Raw genomic sequence first — 21,398 nt, forward strand, 5'->3', positions numbered from 1 at the left:
TGATCCTATTAAACACCATGTACAGGATGCTGTTTGATTTCTCTGCTGTAAAGACACAGAGGCCATGAAGCTGCCAGCCTGTCCACTGTATATAGCAACGTACAGTATGTGTAATATTATGTGTGCTTAAGAGAAACGCTGACTGAGAGCTCCTTCACAGCTTTATGGAGAGTCAATGAAACAGCAGTAACAGCTCATCGGGTCTGGCTGTGTATTGTTTAGTGTTGCAGCACACTCAGTCCCCTGACATCACTGCTGCTTCCTTTTATTTTTGTTCAGGAAAAAATCTGCTTCACAACGTCCCAATTAACTCACAAGCTCATCAGACAGGAATAGTAATCACAAACACACAGTGCGTTTACTTTACCACAGCCTGCTCTGCTCTGCAGGTTTACACCACATTCATCAACCCGGTTCATATTGACATTGAGGTCGGGTTCATACCAGCGTTAGCAGTAAACATCCCTGTCAGAGTGAAACCAGTGGACACACATAAACTTCACTGCAGCTTGATGATGTCAGCAGTGTGCTGTGTGCATCAATACGTTGCTCCATAAATGTGCATCACAGTCACCTGCAGTGTGACTCAGGATCCTTAAAGTGATCAAAATGAACGTTCTCTGTTCTCCTGGTATAACATAATATAAATGTTCATACTGTACTGGAGTACATTCACTGTTCACATTGAGCACTAGTCATGAAACTTGGCTGTAAGATAAGATGAGAGATAAGACATCATGCTGTGTTTGAGGTGGAGCAGGTGAGGAGTGCTTTGTAGTGTGGCGCCCTCTATCTGTGGTCAGGATCAGAAGTCATCATTTCTGTTTAGTCCATTAAGTTTCATGAACATTTTAAACCTCATTTATGGACTCGTAACAAACATATTTATACAGGTCAAGTGAACTTTAACAACAACAACAATACTGTTTTATTCATTGTACATGGTCACACTGCTTGTCAGGAATTGGAGAAGTGTTATTAGCATGATGGGAGAAAGAAATTATGGATCAGAGGCTGAAGTTTTTTTTTGACAAACTGTCAAGCAGAATATCAAGTTTAAGAATTCATGGCTCACTCATGATTATTCATCATGAGCGAGTCTGTCTCTGAGCAGTCATTGTGTCTCTGAGCAGTCTGTTTTTAACACCACGGGGAGATGCTGTGTGTGAGCATTAGGATGGATGCATTAGAAATGATGTTAATTAAACAGTAATTTAAGTAATCCATACAGTTGTTACAGTCATTGATGCTAGAAGCTAAAGCTTTATTTCCTCCCTGTGTCATGTCTGCGGCTCTGTACATTGTCACTCATTCAGCTAACGCCAGGCAGTAGTGCATGCGGTCCCCTAATGCATTAAGCCGAGCACAAAATTGCAGCATTTTTCACGGCCCAGGCTCGATGCTTTATGAGAGGGCCTCTGTTAAATCTGTGCCGGATCACTGAGTGCGCTGAGAGGTAAGTGGAGTAGATCAGCGGTAATAGATTGGCGCTGTTGGTCCCATTTGATTGATTGGCCCTGACTGCAGCTCTGAACTTGATTGATAATGTCTCACTTCAGGGCACAAAGAGACAGAAAAGGGTTTCACAGCTCTGGGATAAGAGAGTGGAAATATTAACCTGTTTTTTTTCTGCCTCTCCCTACAGCCCGAGGAGCTGACTGACGTGTTAGAGATCAGTAACATTGTTTTCACCAGTATGTTTGTGCTGGAGATGGGCTTCATGCTGCTGGCCTTTGGCTTGTTTGGATACATCAGGAACCCCTACAACATCTTCGATAGCATCATCGTCATCATCAGGTAATCAGGTGCAGATAACAGATGAAGATTTGGAGCCTCAGGCTGAGAGTGCACTGCTGCAGCATCCATCTTTGAGACTGACACCATCAGGATGAATCTGCAGCTGATTCCTCAGAGTCATTTAGTTTAGAACCTTGTCACATAACAAAACATGTATTGGATGTTAATCGCTCTCCTGTCGTTCATGGTCCAGTGTGTGGGAGATAATTGGTCAGTCGGATGGAGGACTGTCAGTCCTGCGAACCTTTCGCCTGCTGCGGGTTCTGAAGCTCGTTCGCTTCCTCCCGGCCCTGAGGAGACAGCTGGTGGTGCTGATGAAGACCATGGACAATGTGGCCACCTTCTGCATGCTGCTGATGCTTTTCATTTTCACCTTCAGGTACAGAATCCCCGGTATATCCTCAGGCTGTCACATTTCCCACTGCAGCATCACCCACCGTTCTGTCTGTGTTTGCTCTGCAGTATTCTGGGCATGCATCTCTTTGGGTGTAAATTCAGCCTCCGAACAGAGACCGGAGACACCATCCCAGACCGCAAGAACTTTGACTCTCTTCTCTGGGCCATCGTCACTGTGTTCCAGGTCAGTTTGTCACGTCCTGAGCGACACCACTCAGACGGTAAATCAATGTGACTTTGATTTTATTCTCAAAATCAGCTCTCAAATTCAGGCCGTTTTCAGGCTAATTTGCCACCCATAACAGTTTGATGCATGTATTTCTCTCCTGCACAGACAAGTAGTGGGCATTGTCAGAAGGGTCAGGTCATGTCGTTTTTGTCCATATTTGAACCACGTTGCTGTGATGAAGCCTTTTAAAGATATATTCTCTGATATATAGCCAAGAAGGGGTCATAATTTGGAAGCACTGTGTGTCTATCAGGTTTTAGGGGAGGTCTATTCCATGATCAGACCTCCAGCTTCAGAGGTGATATATCTGTTACAAAACCTGTCAGAACCCAAGCTGCTGCAGGGGAAAAGGGAGAGGCAGAAAGTGACGAGGTTTAACCTCCTGACTCGCTGCTGGGATTTGATGAGATGAGAGAAGTGATTGTCAGATGGTGCACTCTTCCCTCCACATCACTGGGATCTGATGTTCTGACACTGAACGCAGTCCCATGAGCCACAGTAAATAAAAAAGCCCCTGAGATAAAGTCAGAGCCAACAGTACTTTTCTGCAGAGAGTCACGTGCGACTTGTTTACCTCTCCTCTGTCAAATGCTGGCAAATGCAGAATTCTTCCTGTTTGCGTCCACACAGTCATTAGATGCTCCTCCCTGTGGAAATACAGTGGTTCACTGTCTCACTTTGCTGCTGAAGAAGCATTTTATACAGAACTGGCTGTCAAGTGAAGGAGTTACTCTCTAAATATACTTACTGTAGTTTCCTGGGGAGTAGCTGCAGGACACAAACACACACAAACACACACTGCATATATAATACTGAAGTATTGTAGCAACTCTTTTTGCAGCCTCATCTCACATCCATCCATGAATCCTGTACGCCTCAATCTCTCTCTCTGTCTCACTCATTGCACAGATCCTGACCCAGGAGGACTGGAATGTGGTCTTATATAACGGCATGGCCTCCACCTCTCCATGGGCCGCTCTCTACTTTGTCGCTCTCATGACATTTGGCAACTACGTGCTCTTCAATTTACTCGTGGCCATCTTGGTCGAAGGCTTCCAGGCTGAGGTGAAAAAGAACGACTCTTCATCCTTTTCTTATTTTTAACACATGGCGTGCTCAGGCCCTGTGTGTTTATGTGCATGTAGGTCTAATTATTGACTGCACATTTATGTCACACATGTAAAGAAAAGTAGATTTTTAGTGCACATCCATGATTTCTCTTCAGATCTGACTTGTCATTGGACCATATTGGTCTATATTCATTAGTCTCTGGATATGGTGGATACGCTTTCAGCAGGTGCTTGGCTCAGATGTGCGTTTCTTCCTGATGGCAAACTGTCACACACTGTCTTAAACAGGGCCGATTTTACAGCATCTGTACACGTGGGCTCCTGGAGTGGATATATTAGTGTTTTTATCAGTGAGACTGCTAAGTAAATGTGAGAGATGAGAAGCAGCAAAACAACAACAGATATGTGGAATAAGGCCACAGAATTCAATTAAAACCACGACAATATTTATACCAGCAGATTATGAAATGTCTCCATGTGGTGAAAAGATCAGGAGGAAAGACGTGTGTGTGTGTGTGTGTGTGTGTGTGTGTGTGTGTGTGTGTGTGTGATGTAGGGTGATGCTAACCGGTCAGAATCAGATGATGAGAAGAAGTCAGACAACTTTGAGGAGGATGAAAAGGTGGAGCAGCTCAGAGACACGGGTGGGTAAAAAGATATCATTTATGATTACATACTGAATGAATCCATCTATGATGATAAAAATGATGATGATGCACTCCACAGAGTTAAAGATGTACTCCCTGATGATGACAGCAAATGGTCACATTGACCCCCACGGCACCATGGCTCCTCCCATAATCATGCGCACAGCAGCCACACCCATGCCCACTCCCAAGAGCTCTCTGGGACCTGAGTCCATGCTCGGGGATGACCTCATGTATAGAGAGGGGATCCCTCAGTATAGTGAGGGAGGACTAGGCTTTTCTGAGGCAGGGCGTGCAGAGTCACGCCGCGGAAGCTCAACATCTATGGACCCCACAGCTTATGACCAGCGCTCTCTGGTAAGTTACTAGATTAAATTAACAGCCTCTTATCTGCACCTTCTTTTTTCAGGACAGTCCAGGCTGTCCAGATGTTCCATCATTTAATATGATAATACATACACATGGTTTATATGAGCCTCATCATTTTGTAGAGGAGGTTGTCTGGAATCTGAGAATATCAGAACCATGATGGTGGGACATTTTATGACTCAGACATTTGGCTAAATATCATGTTAGTCCCAGTCGGATATAGAGTAAATGTCATTTCAGTAAAGACTGCTCACTGATTCATAAATTTATTGCACGCCAACACTTTACCACTCAGACAGCAGGGCTCCTCAGGAAGGTCAGATATTTGAACAACACTGTGTTGAAGAAGGGATGTCAATTTTGACATACTGTCTCTACTTCCTGTCTCCTCAGAGCCTCTCCAGTCCCGGTCGGCGCTCGCCTCTCCCTCCTCGCGGCTCTGGCAGCTCGTGGGGAAGCCGTCGCTCCAGCTGGAACAGCCTGGGCAGAGCACCGAGCCTGAAAAGGCGGGACACCAGTGGAGAGAGGGAGAGCCTCCTGTCTGGGGAAGGTGGCGAGGAGGACGACGGCCGGGACGAGGAGCTGGACACTGGGGGAAACCACAGACTGAAGCCGGGGACACTGGAGCTGCTGCAGGCGTCCACTCTGTGCCCCGCTATTATAGCAGAGTATGGTGACTGCAATGGGAGGACTGTGACCTATGACCCAAATATGAACTCTGACCCCAAAGATGACTCAGCGGATGATGACTTGGACGATGATGTAAGTTTCCAGCAGCTTTAAATTGACATTAGGAAGGCTTTTCCTGGTTTTTCTTACATTCTTCTGTAAGATCTGCTCTGACTCTGCACACACATTCTCTTCTCACCCAGTTCTCCTTTGTCTCCGTGGCTTGGAGATGGTTTGTGTTCACACTGCATGTCTGCGGGGACGCTAATTGTCACGCTGTAATTGATTGGCTCGGGCGGTAATTGTTTTCTCAGTGGGTACCAAACACCTTGTGTACATACAGTCAACGAGCTTATGCATTTCTGTGTGTGTGTGTGTGTGAGTGTGTGTGTGTAGAGGACTCCCCCCGGTGGTTTTGGATGACCTCTGTCTGGTGCGACAGCATTGAGGGTCTTATTGGCTCTAAATGAAATCCACTGAAACAAAAGACCTCTCTCGGGCTTCACACACTGTATGGAGACAGTGTGTGTGTGTGTGTGTGTGTGAATGAGTGTATTTGAGTTTGTGTGTCTGTGTGTGTCTGTGTGCCAAATTAGATGTGTATACATGGGGATCTCTGCATGTGTCTGTGTCAGGATTATGGATTCCAGCACATCCGAGCAGCAGGTTGCTGCCACACACACACACACACACACACACACACACACACACACACACAGTGGCTGTCTGCCTAATAAGCAGAGTGTGACAAACCTGACTTTGGGCTGTTTTAATGAGAAGTTGCTTCTTGTGTTTGTTTTCTCACAAACTTTAACGAGTTTCACTTCCTGTTGAGAATTTGGCCCGAAACACTGTCCATCCATTTATGAAGTGAACACACGTTTATAGTGTTCTCATAGATTTCCATGTGGAGAGGTTGACATCAGCAACACTGCGTCTTCAACTATGAATCATTTTAAAGTGGTTTTAATGGTGTGTTTGTAACACGTCATTGTGACCTCTCACTCCTGCAGGCGTCTTTCTGTTACTGGATCAGGAAGGAGCTCCGTAACCTGAAGCCCCGGTGGTGCAGAGAACACGAAGACTGGACATTGTACTTGTTCTCTCCAGAGAACCCGTAAGACACACATGATTTTCCCCTCTGCTTCTCAACTCTTTACTGTTCACATATACTCACAGCTGATTTATAGGTCGATATCTTGACTGAGCTTGTGTAGTTGTGTTGTAGATCACTGTGTGTGTGTGTCTGTTTAGCTTCCGGGTGTGGTGCCAATGTGTGATCTCCCACAAGTGGTTCGACCATGTGGTTCTGGTCTTCATCTTCCTCAACTGCATTACCATTGCTCTGGAAAGACCTGGCATACAGCCTGACAGCAAGGTGAGACACACACACACACACACACACACTTGTGAGCACCTCACTAATGTAACCAGTAATATGAGTGATTCAATATTCAATATATATTCAATGTGTGTTATTTAATGTGATAAACAATATCAAGTGGAGCCATCACTTAATATACTGATTAATCATAATGGACGACCTGAGCTCTGTGCGTGTCCCTGCAGGAGCGACTGTTTCTGAGTGTGTCCAACCACATCTTCACTGTGATCTTCTTCACAGAGATGGCCATCAAGGTAAACACTACCACTTCTTTTCTTGTCCTTTTTTCTGGATCAATGAATTCCTGGGATTGAATCCTGACATGCAGCTTTTCATCATGTCCAGGTTGTAGCTCAGGGTTTCTGCTTTGGGAAGCAGAGCTACCTGCAGTCCAGCTGGAACATTCTGGATGGTTTATTAGTGTTTGTGTCTATGGTGGACATTCTGGTCTTTCTGGTGGACACCCGTGGAAACAGGATCCTGGGAATCCTTAGAGTCCTTCGCCTGTTGCGAACCCTCCGCCCCCTGAGGTACTTTTCCATGATTCAGGTTAATTCTTTGCTACGGTGTCTCCATGTGCCATGATTCACTGGTGTGATATCAAGGTTTTGGCTGCAGGCTTTGTGCTGCTTCCATAGAGGTGCATGACTTAACACTGCAGGGAACAATGAGCAGTGGCTGAGAGGAGGCAAAAAGTGAATTTGTGTGTTTCAGGGTGATCAGTCGAGCTCCGGGGTTGAAGCTGGTCGTGGAGACTCTGATCACGTCTCTCAGACCGATCGGGAACATTGTCCTGATCTGCTGCGCCTTCTTCATCATCTTTGGCATCCTAGGGGTGCAGGTAATCACAGTTCCACACAAACACCCGTGCTTCTGCTTCTTTTAGTGAAAATGTCAGGGATATCCGGCAGCTGCGTGTGTGTTTGTGGCTTCAGGGAGCTGTCTCTGAAGGCTTTTGTTCCTAAATAGTTTTGAAAGAATAGCAATTATGTTAAGTGTAGAAAGGAACAACATGACCCCCAGCCCAGCTATTAGCCAGGCGCTCTGATAAGAACACACTCTATGAAACGTCCTTTTGTTCCTGACATTAATAGTCGGTTGCTTGAAAAGCCGCAGGCTCCGGTGCAATTGAGATAATGTGAAAACGGCAGCCAAATAGCCCTGCAGACCTCACGCTCATATTTCTCTCTCACACTCTGTAGCTTTTCAAAGGGAAGTTCTACCACTGTGAAGGTCTGGACATAAAAAACATCACCAACAAGTCGGACTGTCAGCAGGCCAACTACCGCTGGATACGGAGGAAGTACAACTTCGACAACCTCATTCAGGTACACACACTAAGAGCGGGGATTCTTTTACTTTTTCCTCTTCTACTGTTTCTACCTGTTCCCCCTCTCCCTCCTCTTCCTCCTTTTTATCTTCTTGTTTTTTTCCCCTCTTTCTTCTCTCCTCCCTCCTCCTCTTCCTCAGACATCTTTTAAACCCCTGACGGTACATCTCTGTGCTTCCTCTCCAGGCTCTGATGTCTCTGTTTGTGCTGTCGTGTAAGGATGGCTGGGTCAACATCATGTATGACGGGCTGGATGCAGTGGGAGTGGACCAGCAGGTAACGATGAGACAGATGTGTCAAACACAAAAATCTTGGATGCTGCAGATGAAGGACCACCTCCCTCTCCCCGTCCTTGTTGCTAGTCTGTCAACAGCTCAAAGTTACACATAAAAAGCTAAAAGTGCTTCAGTTTGTTAAGAAATTCGAACATGCAGCAATGTCAGAGGTAACACGGCTGTTTCTGATCATTCCCTCAGCCTGTACGGAACCACAACCCATGGATGCTTCTCTACTTCATCTCCTTCCTCCTCATCGTCAGCTTCTTTGTGCTCAACATGTTCGTCGGCGTCGTGGTTGAGAACTTCCACAAGTGCCGACAGGACCAGGAGGAGGAGGAGGCGCGCCTGCGGGAGGAGAAGAGGCTGAAAATGATAGAGAAAAAGCGCAGGAGTAAGGAGAATGGAGGGGCTGGTCGGTAGTCTATTTTTCTGAGCACTGCCTGCTTTCAGAGCCTGAACAGAGACAGAGAGAGAACACAGGGACCTGAACTTTACAAACAGGGACAGTTTAAAGGCTGGCTAGCTCACGCAAACAGTGTCTGATCACGGGAGACAGCGTGGGCTACGCCAGTCTGATGCATGGAAGTGCATGAGTGCAACCCTACCCAATCTCCCCTAACCACTGCATGCAAAACCCAACTAAAACCTCATGTGCTCACTCTTTGATAATACCACTGCCACCAGAGTACTGTTAAAAAAATAAGAATCCAAATGACACCTCAGTCGCATTTAGAAACTCTCCAGCATGTGAAAGTCATCAGTGGCTGCGTCTCAGGAAATTTTGTTACCAAAATTTTCGTCACCCCCCCCCCCCCCCCCCCCCCCACAAGCTCTAAATGCATGTCGATCCCTGACCCTGAGACGCCACTCAACACAGGTAGAAGAGGGACATTTCCTGTAAAACACGCTTTGACTGGCAGACTCAGAAACATAGCAGACACTTCAGCTGCTATACCCTGCAAACACACCGGGTACCACAGCACAGCTTTCTTACTGCAGTAACAGTAGGCAGTGTATGGTGTGAGCCGCTCTCATCTCATGTTAGTGCTGTAACATGACTCACTGGTCTAAAACTCCAAATACAGTTGGATCAATGCAGAAAGTGTTTTAGACTTTTGAACTGGGGGAGGGAGGCTTCAGTGTTTGTTCAACAACGTGGACACATTCACTTTGTATTATTATTCTAAAATCAGATATGATGAAAAGTGGTGTTGTTGAACGCTCCCTGTGCAGCCCCCTCTAAAATCAGACATTACATGGAAGGCATGTAAGCATGCAGCAGACAGACAGGGCATGGGGAGGGGGCGGGACATGCACGTACACAAACTCATGGGTGTGGACATGTGAGTACACAGTGTGTCAGACACCTCAGACACAGAAACAGTCAAAAAGAAAAGTGTTTTAGTCACATACATCCTATGGAAGCAAAAACAAAAACATCCTTCAGTGTTTGTTGTTGTAATACTCATTCTGGCCACAAGAGGCTTCAGGCCAAAATCTACAAACATTAGAAAGGTCCTGACCAAACACAGACTTACATCACTTATAAATAACCAGATTTTATTTTATGTACTTATTCATCACTTCTGGTTCCACCGTATCACCTGTCCACAGTGAGTGTTGCTCCCTCTTGTTCTGTCTTCTTCTCTTCCTTCTTCTTCTCCTTTCCTCCCTCCTCCTCACCTGCTTCTTCTAATTCTTTCTTCACAGTCTTTACTCTGAGTGTGCTGTGACATGAACTGACCCAGGTGACAGATGACCAGAATCAGAACAGTACATATAATAAAGGGGCCACCTGTTACTCTCATGTCCTCTCATATTCAAACAGCAGTAGTGTGCACAGACAGTGTGAGGAGCAGTGACATCCCTCAACCAGAGGGGGCGCCACCGCTGGAGCCTCATTTCATGTGACATGACTGTAGAAATGCTGCAGTCATATTGAGAAACAGGGATTTGTTGAAGAGAGAAGAGTCCTCCCTCCTGTGCACACTACAGGAAACACGGTCTTTCAGACTCACTGTCTCACAGCTGCGTTGTTTCTGTGTGTGTCTGTGTGTGTCTGTGTGTGTGTTTGTGTTTGTGTGCTCCAGAGGCCAAGCAGCGGCCGTACTACGCTGACTACTCCCCGGTCCGTCTGTACATCCACAAACTGTGCACCAGCCACTACCTGGATCTCTTCATCACCTTCATCATCTGCATCAATGTCTTCACCATGAGCATCGAGCACTACAACCAGCCACAGGTAACAGCTCAGCCTGTGTGTTTTAAGTTTTTACAGACATGGAATAATGCGTGTGTGTGTGTGTGTTGCAGTACTTAGAGGAGGTCCTTAAGTACTGTAACTACGTCTTCACCTTCATCTTCGTCATCGAGGCCCTGCTCAAACTTGTGGCATTTGGAATCCAGAGGTTCTTCAAAGACAGGTTATACACCATCGTACACTGCTTTTCTTCTCGTTCTTCTTTTTGTCCTCTTCCGTCCTCCCTCCTGCGTCCTCCCTCCTCTTTTTCAGTAGATTGTGATAAAAATGGTGTCTTCATTTGTCTCACGATGTCCTGGTGGATTCTTATCACAGTTAAACTTTGTGTTTTCCCCACCATAGAGATTACTGTGTGGGATTCCATTAATCTAAACCACCTGATCTCTATTTAGCATCAGCAGCCAGGCAGCCGTATTATCACTTCCTCCTCCTCATAATTTTACTCCTAACTCACAATAACCTTTAAAAAGTATTGGTTTGTTATTGCCGAAGGAGTCAGTGTGTTTGCTGTGTTTCCTGACACTGTGAACACTGTGGGTGCAGGTGGAATCAGCTGGATATAGCCATTGTGGCGCTTTCCATCATGGGTATCACTCTGGAGGAGCTGAAGATGAATGCAGCCCTGCCCATAAACCCCACCATCATCAGAATCATGAGAGTGCTGAGGATAGCACGAGGTAAACACACAGTCACTGTGTGGTGTTTTCAGAAGTGATCTGCCTGCTGTAGCTCTTTTTCTGTATGGCAGTGGATCCTTGACGTGCTCCTCTGTGTCTCTGCAGTGCTGAAGCTTCTAAAGATGGCCAAGGGGATGAGAGCTCTGCTGGATACCGTCATGCAGGCCCTGCCGCAGGTAAATGTGGACCCTGTGAGCACTCCACACAACACGGCAGCTTGTTGTGTTGTTTTATTGATGAACTCTGGGTCAGAGTGGCAGGAACAGACAGCATTAAAAGATTCATGCACGTTGAATATTTTATTGAAATGAAGCGTATCTTTTCACTTTACAAAATTCTGACCCTCAAGTGTCGATTTGTTCAGGACTTCTCTGATCTTTGTGCAGCTGTCCTGTGAATTTAGATATCAAAAACTTTACATACAGTGTAACTGACCCAACAAAAAACTAAGAGTACTCCTCGAACACATTTCCCAGAGATGGTGGATGGTTTTCCATGTTCAGTATGTTGACACTCAAGTGTTATTGTTGGTTGAAAAAGAAGGAAGTGATGTCACGGTCAGTGGCCAATGAGAAGAAGCCACACAAAAAGTTGAGGGAGGGGTGTGTTTAACAGAGAAATGGGTGACGATGCACCTTCACCTCTCAACCGCTACTGCACAGATTCTGGCTTCCATATGGCAGTGCCCATAATCCAGATGTTTTGGCCTGTGCTGTTGTGCAATGGGCAGAGGTGGAACCACGTTGTCCATGTTTATATACAGCCTGCTCCAAATATTTCTGTGTATCAGTGTCTGTTCTCAGTCAGAACACCAACCAAACCGATGCTAACCTGTGTTAGCCACTTAGCTAAACTATGGACCTCAGAAACTCCCGTACTCTCTGTGGATCTGTAAGTACTCTCAATGCCAGCAGGGGGAGACAAACCCTCTGCATTGTAGCTTTTAAAAAAAGTCATCAGAAGTCTCAGAGGCAGAGAGCAGCTGCACATTTTTATATACTAATTATGTTATGTTCCAAATGTCTAAATAAAGGTGCACAGATGTAACATCGGGCTGAGCGAGCACAAGAACAAAGAGTAGAAAACAGCTTATTATTCTTTAGGAATTATTAATCCAGTCTCTGAACTGCATGATGAGTAAAAGAACCCACAGGCAAATCATGAGTGTAAATGTGGTGTGCTGTGTATAATGGAAGGTTAATGTGTGTCTAATAGAGTAAATCCCCAGAGCTTTAAACATGCAGCATTTCCTCCGTGGTGTTTGTTTGAAGGTCTAACATGTGCCTGCCTTCCAGGTGGGAAATCTTGGTCTCCTCTTCATGCTGCTCTTCTTCATCTATGCTGCTCTGGGAGTGGAGCTGTTTGGCAAACTGGGTCAGTCTCACGCACACACACACACACACACACACGCACACACACGAGCAGAAAAGGTTTTTGAATCTGTTCATTACGACCACAGTCACGACTCGGCTGAACCCTCGCTCTTTGTCTGCACCATTCTGACATCACATTTATTTACATACCGCACAAGAGGCTGTGATAAAACTCAACACAGCCTGCTTCCAGTGGAACTGTACCTCCAAGTCTGTTACCCTGTTTTATAATGCAGAAATATCTCTCCGCTCTCAAGATGCATCTTCCTATTTTTAAACTCTGCCTGCAGTAGCTGAATGGAAGCACATATTTTGGCTGGTTGGTGGAGCCATCACTGTAAATAATATACACCCGGAGTCAGTGCGCCTGCCTACACACTGACCCAGTTCAGTTCATGGTGACGGGCCTTTAGTCACAGGGTGGAAACGCTGCCTCTGTCTGGCACACATATGTGACAGAAGTAAATAATCTTTGATGCTAGGGTTTCTCATTGGGTGGAGTTTCTGTCTCCCCTTTAATAAATGTGACACTCACATGTCTGCATGTTTCAGTCCTGCATAAAAAGAACCACTTGATTCCATTATTATTACGTGAAGTGGCTCTGTACCGCTCCTGTTAAATCCTCTCCTGTGACTGATACTGAGAACGTTACGTAATGCTCTGAGGACCGTCTCCAGCTCCCTGTTAATACCTCTCGGGGTTTGAGGGAGAGAAAGACGTCTCCTGAGGGGCTTTCTGTCCGTTTGACCCTGAGATTTTCCTCGTCCTCTCCTGTGTCGTGTCCACAGGGTCACAACAGCTTCACTCGGCTGCTAACAGTAACCGTTTCAATGTTTTATTCTTGAATGCACTGTGGTGTGTTTGACGTCTGCTGTTTTATTTCTGCTGCTCAGACTGCATCAACACCCCGTGTGAGGGTCTGAGTCGCCACGCAACCTTTGAGAATTTTGGGATGGCCTTCCTTACGCTGTTTCGAGTGTCCACAGGAGACAACTGGAACGGGATTATGAAAGTACGAACACACACACACTCACAAATGATGACTAGATTATCTCATAAGTGCAGTGACCTCCAAAACCAATTATGAGATGATAAAGTAGCTTAGAGCCGAGCAGTGGCTTACGTTTTCCGTGCTTTCCTATTTTGTGAAACATCTCTGTGTGATGTGAATGTATAACCAAACGTCTGACCGTCCATGTGTCTCCCGCCTCAGGACACACTGAGGGAGTGTCACCCAAACGACAGCAGCTGTCTCGCCTACCTGCCTCTGGTCTCTCCCATCTACTTTGTCACCTTCGTGCTCATGGCGCAGTTTGTCCTGGTCAACGTGGTGGTGGCTGTTTTAATGAAACACCTGGAGGAGAGCAACAAGGTGCGGAAACTACACACACATACAGGTGTGTGTGTTTGTGTGTGTGGTAATGTAAGTAATGTAATGTGCTTGTGCAGGAGGCTAAAGAGGACGCAGAGATGGATGCAGAAATCGCCCTGGAAATGGCCATGGAGAGTCAGCGCAGACTAAGCACAACCTCCAACAACAGCTCAGGGGGAGGGACTTATGTAGGCCCATGTCCCAATTCACCTGGACAGGTAGGAAGACATCACCCAGGGACAGCTGTGCAGGATGACATAATCCACTGTAGCACACAGTGACGAAGTACGGTCTCTTTCTCCCCCTGCAGGAGGAGGAGGAGGAGGAAGTGCAGTGCGATGACCCAGACCTGCTGTCCACTAGGAAGATGTCCGTGTCCAGGATGCACTCTCTGCCAAATGATAGCTACATGTTCCAACCTGTGCGCCCCGCCAGCGCCCCCTATCCTCTAGAGGAGGTAGACCTCAGTCCCCAGCACCAGCATTCAGGTAATTTATCAGACTTGAGATTTGATTTATTAAGTCAGACACTGACACTTAGAATGAGATCTGTTTATGTCTGACGTGTTTAATGGTTGTTTCATTAAATTCATATTAATATTAAAAATCGATTTATTTATTTATTAAGATACTTTTTTGTTTAGAATTTTTAGGGCTTTCAAAAATTAATTTAAACTTAATTTAAATTACATGTTGCCATATGCAGTTGCTGGCCTGTGCTGGTTGTCCATTTACTTTTGGACATATTTGCTCTGACGTTATGAGAGGTCCAGATGAATGTTCATGTTTGTGTATTTTAACAACGTGCCCACATTTCATACAGTAGCAGTTGTTTTGGATGACTTTAATGTGGGCTTGTCTTTGACCTTGTTGTTTGTAGTTCCAGTTTGTCAGAGTAGAATCAGGATAAACACACACACTGATCACTTGAACTGTTTCATCTGCAGTCAGAGTGTAATGGCACAGTGTGGCCAGCAGGCTGTGCACAGGCTCCGGCTGTGTGGAAGGTACCGACTGCAGTGGATGAGCTGAGACATGTGAATCAGTGCGGCCTTCACACAGGCTCATCTGCTCAGCTGATGAATTCTTAAAGCAGACGATGGCTGATCAGACCAGGCCGAGCTGCAAAGTCAGAGAGCTGAAAACCAAACATGTCGTTCAAGATAAAAACCTGTCAGAGTTACAGTGCATGACTTTGCAGCTCGGACTGAAAATGTGTCATGATCTGACTTCTGTGCGATAGTATGTAGTTTTACAGCCATTATTCAAATAATTTTCAGCATGCAAAACTGTGACTGTAATCAGGATCTAATGCTGAATATTAAACCGCTCAGAACTGCACTGGTTCTGATCCGACAGTTTGCCTTCATTAAACACTTTATTTCAGTCGAACATTTGAAGCTACTTTAAATTTTTAGCATGAAAACCTTCAACACGTTTCTCCAAATGTTCTATTACAATAAAGTGTTACTTCTGTAATAACGAAGGACATTAGTACACTATATGGCCAAAAGTATGTGGACTGTAAGCTACTCTCTGTGTCTGCTGGCCTCCATGTTTCTGGTCCCTGTCCTCCTATTATTAATGTCTAATGAAGGGGTATGACGTCAGGGGGTCAGGTGGTCTTGAGGTCAGGACAGACCAGTTCTTCTTCAGCAAGCTGTGAAGATCATTGTGGTGATCGTCTAATGATCTGCTCTAAAGCTGCAGCAAGGATCAATGAATGTGTCAGGACATTTTCACTTGTTTGTCCATAAAATGTCAGAATACATTGATTAATGAATGATGGACAATCAATCAATCAATCATGCAAACAATCCCCAGCTGCAGATTTACAGACTGCACATTCACTTGGTCACATGGTGTATATGCCAGCTCTGCATGTGTTTTCTGCATGCGTGTGCGATTGTGTGTGTTTGTGTGTGTCTGGCTTGCGTGTGTGTATGAGATGTAATCCTGTGCGTGTCTACCCCTGCAGTGTCGGTAATGTCCGTCCACTCCCAGCCATGTGAGAGCCGCTCTCTGCTGCAGGTCCCGGACGTCTCGCCCGTCCATCTTCAGTCACCTCCCACCCTCACCCTGCCCCGCATCGCCCCACCAACGCCCAGCCCCTCCCCACGGGCCCTGCACAGACAGGTGAGAGACCCTGTTTCTGCAGTGTGTGTGTGTGTGTGTGTGTGTGTGAGAGCGAAGGTGTGTGTGACTGTTTTTCTGCTTGTGTTGCAGGTGGCTGTTAAAGTGGACTCTGTGGAGTCTCAGGGTGGAGAGCAACAAGACAGGCCGTCTCCACTTACTCGTCATACCTCCTTTTCATCACCTCTCCCTCCTCCTCCCCCCTCTCCCTCAGCCCTCTCCCTCCCACCGCCCTCCCCCTCTCCCTTCCCTCCACCCTCCCCCACGCTCCTTCTCCCTCCTCCTCCGTCCCCTCGTCTCCCGCTGCGCCCGCCGAGCCTTCGCCGCCCTCGGCCTCTTTCAGCCATCTCTCTGTTGGACCCAGCCGACGAGGAGGTGTACCACATCACCAGCTCAGCCCAGCACGGGTGGAGAGATGAGGGTGGAGGAGGGCAGGAGAACAAGGAGAAGGCCGGCCGAAGTCACTCTCTTTCTCCTTACGCCTTGCCATGCTCCTCTGACTCCACCTCCTCCCCTCCTCCCCCACCGCTGCCACCGCCCTCCTCCAGGAGCACGCTCAGCCTGCTCGGAGCGGGACTGAAGGACAGGGACTTCAGGAAAGGCTTCAGTGCGGGTAACCAGGGCTTCCTAGAAAAGCCGGCATCCCTGTCTGCTGGTTACTGTGACGACCAGCGGCGCCACTCCATTGAGGTGTGCCTACCTCAGGATGTCTTCGCTGGTGACAACCAACGCCGGATGCAGGAGGGAAAAGGAGCTCCGGCTTTTCCTGTGCGGGTGCAGTCTGTCAGGAGCAACCACAGGAAGAAGAAGATGAGCCCTCCGTGCATTTCCATCCACCCGCCCTCAGAGAGGGAGCCCCCCCACATTGCACCCCCCCCGAAACTGGCGGACTGCAGCACGATGCTGAGGCGCAGGACGCCGTCCTATGACCTCACGCCGCACACACAGTCCAACATCCACACGCAAGACAACACGTCATCAGACACGCATACACACTCTCCGATGCACACGCCCCTGACGCCCATCCACGTACCGACACACACACTGACGCCTACATCCACACCAACACACACACACATCCCCATCAGCCCCAACATCTTCATCCAGCCTCACGCTCCTCTCCTCCCAAACGTCTTCTCCCAGACGCACCCGCTCTCCCCCGCCACCCGCCACATCCCCATCCCACAGTTTACCTTCGACCAACCACAGGCCAGGTACTCGAGCGGCCTGTCAGATGCTGACTCCACCCCCTGCTCCTCTCCTTTCGACAGCAGACTGGGAGGCAGCGCAGGATTCAGTGCAAAGAACCGGAGGACCGCCCAGTGAACCGTCGTGTGGAGAGGGAATTATTTATCTCTGACACAGCCGGGAGAGAGGAAACGTTTACAGGAGCAGGTTTTTGTTTAGGATGATTCATTTAAAGACATTGATTACTCTTCCCAGAGAGACGCTGGTACAGACTGAGCATTACAGATACTGGATCAATTTTTCTAAATCCAACCTAGAAGGACTCACTGTACACGGCATGTCGGGACTGACGGCGGTCCAGGACTAAAGCCACCCAAACTCCGTAGCCAAAGTTTTTTTCACACACTGTCCTCACCCACGCGAGCCAATCAGGAAGCAGCGTCTGGCTGATAACCTCTGACCTTTTCCAGGAAGTGGTTTGTGAAATGCGAGCGTGGGCTGGGGGGGGAATTGTGGGATATGCAACTTCAGGTTTTCTACAGAAGTTCTGCTCGCCCCTCCTCTGCTCCTCGATCACATTGATCAGAGCAGAAGTGTGTGTCTGTATGTGTGTGTGTTTTCGTATGTGCGAGTATCGTCACGTCTGTCGTCATGGAAGTCGGCCATGTTTTTCTTGAGAGGGGGAGCAGGACAGAGCTGTAGTGTGTGTTTCTGTGTGCAGTGTAAATAAAGGAAAATACTGTATTTGGTGAGATTAAAAATAGCTCTATCCATATGCACATATTTTTATAGAGATCTAACATGTTTTTGCACACAGATTTGAACTTCAAGTTGCTTGTTTTTCCTCTGTCGTCCTCTTGTGAATGTATGTTTCTTTTCAAACCGAGAGTGCAGTGAATCCTGCCGGCGAGGCGAACAGAAGGATTTTATTTTTCTATTTTTGAAAAAAAAAAAAAAGAAAAGGCGAGGACGGGGGTGTGCTGTGTTTCTGTAGCTCTGTCTCAGATTTCTGTGTCCGGTGTGATAAGAAGTGGGCTCAGTGACGCAGCTCCACACTCGGACCTCTGTGTGGACAAACTAAAGTCACGTTTACAAATGAAGAGCTACATTTAAATTTCTTTGATTAAATTAAAAGTAAACAAAAATGTTTTCAGATCATGATGAAACAGAAGAAGTGATTTTCAAATCATTCAAACCCATATGAAGTAGAAGATAGTACATTTTTATTGTTGAGTTTAAAGTCAGTGACACGTTTCAGAGACTGGGAAAGATGTGTAATAGTAAAATGAGAATAAAACATGTTCACTGAAATTATAAAGACATTAGATTTTGTTTTAGAATTACTTGAATCTCAGAAAAAGTCTAACTTTTTATTAACTTTCAGTATTTTTTGACTTTTATATGTGTTCTTGAACATTTGCAGGGAGAAATGCAAAGCTTTCCCGTCCCAGCTCTTATGAAACGTGTTGCTGACATCAAACTCATGATTTTAAAGGTTTTAAGTGATTTTGAAATCATTGCTCTGCTTTTATTCACAGTTTTTGTGGTTATAACGTACTGCGCCACACGGTGGCGTCACTGAGCCGCTCTTCTGCTCCTGTTTTAAAGCTGAATCAGCTGTGACACCTGTGTTTATGTAAAGACAACCAAACTTACTAAATATGTGTAGCCAGAGTGCAATAATAATAATGATGATGATGATAATAATAATAATATATATTTGTGGAAAATATAGAGAACAGCCACACTGTTGTATCCATACATACTGTAGAACTGCTATATATATGATATATGAACCCATTTTAAATGCTGACTGAGGACCTGTCTGTCTGTAGTGTTGACTGGAGGTCTGAGTGTGGCTGTGCTGGGAGGGGGTCAGGCTCAGGCCCAGGAGAAGAGTGACACCCGTCAATAAGCCATCTGTCACTTTGATTTCACGCTCGCGTCAGCTGAAAAAACGCCGCAAACGTTTTCCTGCCAAGCCATACTCCTCCTCCTCCTCTCCCTTCTTCTTCCTCCTCTCCCTTCCTCCTCCTCCTCCTCCTCCTCTCCCTTCTTCTTCCTCCTCCTCCTCCTCCTCCTCCTCTCCCTTCTTCTTCCTCCTCTCCCTTCCTCCTCCTCCTCCAACACAGCACAATCTGACTGCATGCAGGAGGCAGCGTGACAGCAGCTGGCTGCGACGTTCATTCTGAACATGCAAGCGGAAGTAAAACAGATTTTAAGTATTTCTGTCCTGACAGCTGAGGGTTTGACACTAGTTTCTTCATCATCATCATCGTCAGATCATCATTAGTGTGCATGCAGCGGGCACAGAGACAAAAACATGGCTGCCTTTCATGTCCACACGTACGTTTAGTTCACACTATGGCTCCCCTCAAAAAATACATACTGTTAACATACACAGTGGCTTGACCTTTGACCCTGAAAGTGTCTGATGTCGCATTACGTTTGTCTGTATGATGTTTTCCTGGATGCAGCTGCTGTCTGCAGCTCAGCCATGTGACGTTTCCACTAAAGTTTTAAAAAGAATAGAAGTGTGGACATTGAACACAACCTAAACTGTCGGTTTAGCTGCAGGTGACCTCAGCGGGGCCTGCTGATTGGTTGCCACCCTCACATGGAGCCATTGTGACATTTCAGTCAGAATTTTCTTCCAGCTGTGACACACACACACACACACACACTCTTCCTTCCCGGCCTGCCTCTGATGTCCGTATTCCTACTTTTTTAGTGCTGCAGAGGATTGTGGGTAAAAAGAAAAAGTCAGATAATTTTGGCATGTGGCACTGATCAGGTGTGTAGAGGTGTGGACATTGAACGCAGCCTGGTTTTTAACTGTTTCTCATGCTCTTCCTGCACACACAGTCAGCTGCAGCCCCCCCTCCCCTCCATCTTAAAGCTTAGCATCATGAATCCACAGAGTTTGGTGGAGTGACTGCTTAATTGTTCTTACAGATCTTTGGATCTCAGTATTTGAATCCTGTTTTTGAGGAAACAGTTTTGACTCTTGCATGTTCTGATTTAAGAGAAAAAAAAAGAACTTTTGGGAAAGAATCATCTGGATGTTTTAGAAATTTTGATATTTACCTTTTCAGATGTTTCCATTTGTAGACTGACTACCTACTTGCACTGGGCTCTTATTAATTGGTATCTGATAACATACTGATTAAATGACCCTCTTCTTTATTGTCCAATGCAATACTGGGTGGTTATTTGCTGTACGGGGGCGGAGCTCCTCTGCATACAGTTTTATAGACGCGGCTCTATTTTGTGCAGAACCGACGTTGCATTTCATGTAGAGGTGAACTTTTTTCACTTTTCCTCCTGATGCTAGTGGAAGTGAACATAATGAACTGATGTATATTTTATGTAGGAGTAGCCTCTGTAAAAGACTGATCCCAATAATAACAACTCACAGAGTTCAAACTGCAACCAATCAGAAGCCTTTTTCTTTCTTTCTGTCGTTTTAACCCTTCAGTGATTGGCCCCGCCTCCCTCCCCCCCTCTCTAAGCCTTACACTGAGGGGAGGAGGTGTGTGTGTGTACTGCAATAATAAGCCCTGTCGACAGAGGGAGGTGGGGGTGTTCGAAGGCTCCACGCAGTCGGACTCTTTCTATTGTATCGTTGCTGATTATTGTGTGATGACCAACCCTTGTCCTGAAGGATGTTTCCCTGTCGATTAAAGAATACGAGATCTTTTTTTATTCATCACGACGTCTGATACTTTCTTTTGTTGATTCTGTTCATTTAATGATGTGTGACAATCAGTGACTCACACAGTGAGGTCATGAGACGTGCATGAAAATCCACATCCTGAAAAACATCCTCACCCCAAACACGTTCTAACACGTACCACAGTGTGGGAATGTCTCAGGCGTCCACACCGAGCTGTCAGCTCCCTGTGGGCCTGATGAGAAGATCCAGAGACAGTCTGTCATTTCTGAGGAGGATCCTGAGAGATTTCTGCAGCAGGCTGTAACCATGGATCAGACTTGGGTCCACCACCTCCAACCAGAGAGCAGAGAACAATCCAAACAGTGGAAACAGACAGAGTCTACAGATCAGTGAGGTCTGCATCAAGGTGATGGTCTCTGTTCTGCTGATGGACCACCTGGAAAAGGGTCACACTGTTACAGGGGCCGACTACACTGATCTCTGAGACAGCTACAGGAGGACACCAACAAGATCCAGACCACAAGTCCACCATCATCCAACACCTGTTCAC

At 46.4% G+C, this 21,398-nt stretch overlaps 1 protein-coding gene across 1 annotated transcript in view; it reads left to right on the forward strand.

Moving 5' to 3' along the window:
- cacna1ha (calcium channel, voltage-dependent, T type, alpha 1H subunit a) overlaps window positions 1-20,837 on the forward strand; it is a 33,489-nt gene extending 12,652 nt beyond the window's left edge. Inside the window, exons 11-36 of the mRNA XM_028411192.1 lie at window positions 1,646-1,797; window positions 1,991-2,176; window positions 2,260-2,377; window positions 3,332-3,487; window positions 4,049-4,136; window positions 4,219-4,496; window positions 4,902-5,270; window positions 6,191-6,294; window positions 6,432-6,555; window positions 6,747-6,815; window positions 6,907-7,091; window positions 7,276-7,402; window positions 7,764-7,889; window positions 8,078-8,167; window positions 8,368-8,560; window positions 10,260-10,411; window positions 10,483-10,592; window positions 10,973-11,106; window positions 11,212-11,282; window positions 12,402-12,480; window positions 13,374-13,492; window positions 13,694-13,852; window positions 13,930-14,070; window positions 14,163-14,340; window positions 15,830-15,987; window positions 16,078-20,837. Of these exons, the coding sequence (XP_028266993.1) occupies window positions 1,646-1,797; window positions 1,991-2,176; window positions 2,260-2,377; window positions 3,332-3,487; window positions 4,049-4,136; window positions 4,219-4,496; window positions 4,902-5,270; window positions 6,191-6,294; window positions 6,432-6,555; window positions 6,747-6,815; window positions 6,907-7,091; window positions 7,276-7,402; window positions 7,764-7,889; window positions 8,078-8,167; window positions 8,368-8,560; window positions 10,260-10,411; window positions 10,483-10,592; window positions 10,973-11,106; window positions 11,212-11,282; window positions 12,402-12,480; window positions 13,374-13,492; window positions 13,694-13,852; window positions 13,930-14,070; window positions 14,163-14,340; window positions 15,830-15,987; window positions 16,078-17,310 (4,899 nt within the window). The 3' untranslated portion in view covers window positions 17,311-20,837. The remainder of the gene's footprint in view (window positions 1-1,645; window positions 1,798-1,990; window positions 2,177-2,259; window positions 2,378-3,331; window positions 3,488-4,048; window positions 4,137-4,218; window positions 4,497-4,901; window positions 5,271-6,190; window positions 6,295-6,431; window positions 6,556-6,746; window positions 6,816-6,906; window positions 7,092-7,275; window positions 7,403-7,763; window positions 7,890-8,077; window positions 8,168-8,367; window positions 8,561-10,259; window positions 10,412-10,482; window positions 10,593-10,972; window positions 11,107-11,211; window positions 11,283-12,401; window positions 12,481-13,373; window positions 13,493-13,693; window positions 13,853-13,929; window positions 14,071-14,162; window positions 14,341-15,829; window positions 15,988-16,077) is intronic.
- The last annotated feature ends 561 nt before the right edge of the window (window positions 20,838-21,398 follow it).

The sequence above is a fragment of the Parambassis ranga genome, chromosome 8, assembly GCF_900634625.1.
Source record: "Parambassis ranga chromosome 8, fParRan2.1, whole genome shotgun sequence".
NCBI lineage: Eukaryota > Metazoa > Chordata > Actinopteri > Ambassidae > Parambassis > Parambassis ranga.